Source organism: Borostomias antarcticus (assembly GCF_949987555.1).
Source record: "Borostomias antarcticus genome assembly, chromosome: 12".
Lineage (NCBI taxonomy): Eukaryota > Metazoa > Chordata > Actinopteri > Stomiiformes > Stomiidae > Borostomias > Borostomias antarcticus.
In genome coordinates, this window is record NC_140245.1 from 8,579,771 (window position 1) to 8,582,270 (window position 2,500).

General features: G+C 47.4%; 1 protein-coding gene across 1 annotated transcript in view; it reads left to right on the forward strand.

Annotated features, from left to right (window-relative positions):
* The window catches only part of LOC311316244 (guanine nucleotide exchange factor VAV3-like), a 35,917-nt gene that overhangs the window by 15,982 nt on the left and 17,435 nt on the right, over window positions 1-2,500 (forward strand). The window contains exons 16-18 of the mRNA XM_084447070.1: window positions 513-614; window positions 1,255-1,346; window positions 1,847-1,869. Coding sequence (XP_084303196.1) covers window positions 513-614; window positions 1,255-1,346; window positions 1,847-1,869 — 217 coding nt within the window. The remainder of the gene's footprint in view (window positions 1-512; window positions 615-1,254; window positions 1,347-1,846; window positions 1,870-2,500) is intronic.

Here is a 2,500-nt window from a genome sequence, read left to right on the forward strand (position 1 = left end):
ACTGGTCACACACACGCGCGCCCGCACGTGCACATCAAACACACACACACACACACGTCGTCTATTTGATTCAATGGGGTGACTTTTGATTTCATACTTCCTGGCGCTGGGTAGCAGGTTGGCGGTGTTATTACACACCAACCCCAGTTGGTAATCTGGGTTGGGAAATGGACAGCAACACTGATCACAGACCTGCTGAAAGCACAGAATGGTGCACCTCAATTCTCATAGTGTGCAATTTTAAAGATACAATGGAGTGAGTGTGTGTCGGTGTGTGTGTGTTTGTGTGTTGAATGTGAGGGCTAGATTTTGGAAGCAAATTGTATCTTCAAAGTGGCTCTGGGCTCTTGACGCAAGACTCACAACAGCATTGAGCGAAAGTCACAAAGGCTGTATTGTGCGCTCTCTTTTTTCCTTGACATCAGAGAGGTGCTTCTTTCAAAGGTTCTGGGTGAGACGCAGCTGCTGACGGCATCTCCTCTTCACATGTCTCTCCTCCATCTCCTGTACAGATCCAATATTCGACCTGAGAACGCCAACAGCAACTCCCACCAGTTCCGGATGCACACCTTCGAGAGGATCACTTCCTGTAGCTCCTGCCATCTGCTCCTCAGGTGAGACGCTGGGGTTGTGACACAAATAACCTTTGTGCTTCCACAAGAACCCGAGTCTTGTGGTTAGAGTGTCCGCCCTGAGATTGGGAGGTTGGGGGTTCGATCTAAAAAACGGTACCCTATGGCTCCTTGCTTGGCACTCAGCATCAAGGGTTGGATTGGGGGTGAGTCCCTGTGACATACTAGCATCATGTCCAGGGGGTCAAGCTGCCTCACGCTAAGGAATCAGGAGCTAGGTTCCTGGCCTATGGGCCACTAGGCTCCAGAACAATTGTTTCTCAAGGCTACTCACTCATTCCACCAAATAAACCTGGGAACTTTTCCAAAAGCTTTACACTTGGGGCTATAGAACTTTTTTCATGGTTATCATTCATTCATGACTGCCACAGTGTGGTTTCATCTTTCTGTCTCTTGTTTTTTCAAGAACTCAACCGGAAATCAAGCCAATATCCTGTCCTGTAGTAGTAAAGTTTATTAGTGGATAGCTCCTTGAGATGAACCATCGCGTTTTCGACGGGGTCCAACGAAGTAGATACCTCGAGAATCCAAAACGTACTAATCCCTTTCTCGTAGGAGCGCCGTGCAATACTGACTAAAACGTGCGTTTTAAAATTAAAAATGTTCCTCTCGTCTTTTCCAGGGGTATCTTTAATCAGGGGTATTGCTGTTCCAAGTGTGGGCTCGGCGCCCACAAGGAGTGTCTGGGGCGACTGGGAGTCTGCGGACGGACAGGTGGGAGAGAGACACCTGATCTCACCTCTCTGCTCTCTCCCTCTGCTTCTGTTTGTTTTAATAATCCAAGATTTCTGTTTTCAACAACCTGCTTTATTCCCTTGCTCATTTCGTATTCATCCTACAGTCATGAGAACAGCAAACTCTCACTCTCTAAGAATGGCCTGGATGCATGATTGTGTGATTGTGTGATGGATGTATTCAAAAGTTCTTTTTTTTCTCGTATTCTTTTTTCTCTCACTGCGTGGGTTGGACCCCCAGAGTTGGGTTGGACCCCCAGAGTTAGCTAGCCAATGTCAGACGGCTCTTTAACCATAAACACCAGGGCCTCTATGCACATAAATAATATTACAGTATCATGGGTTGGTCTCCTTGTCGGAGGCACAGAGGAGGAGGAGGGGGGGGGGGGGGGGTTGGGAATGGAGCCAGTGTGTTAGTATGTCTGTCTACTGCTGAAAACTAATATATATTCTCTTCACCATCCTCTCCGCTGATTATAGATTCTACCTCCCTCAGGCCACAGGTAAAGGCAGATCTGCTTCCCTGCTCACACACACACACACACACACATACACACACACACACACACACACACACACACACACACACACACACACACACACACACACACACACACACACACACGCACACACACAGACACACACACATAGACACACACGCTCGCTCGCATGCACGCATGCATGCACACGAACACGTCATATATGATAAGCTGAATACTGTAATGCAGTTTACCTCCTTGGTTTCATGACTGACTCGGTTGATAAAAGTTGGGTCACAAAAACCTAAGAATATACCGTAACTTGGATAATATTTCCATTGCTCTTATTCATGCCGTATGGTCTCCGTCCTTGCATCACAAACTCGGGTTTTTGAATTCTGTGGAGGCTTTTAGCTGGGCACCACAGGGCTTGAGGGTCCTCACCCCGTCTCCACCCTGCGTCTGTAAGAGGAGGGGCCGTGTGGGACTTACGTATTGAGGACACTCTCACATGCACTACTGAGACACTGACAGATACTGCTGAGACACTCTTACATTCACTATTCACTAAACGCTTTCCTCTCATACAGTACATGACTCATGTTCCGCGTCATGTTGATGCTCTATATTCTGATTTTATTCTCTCTCTCTCTCT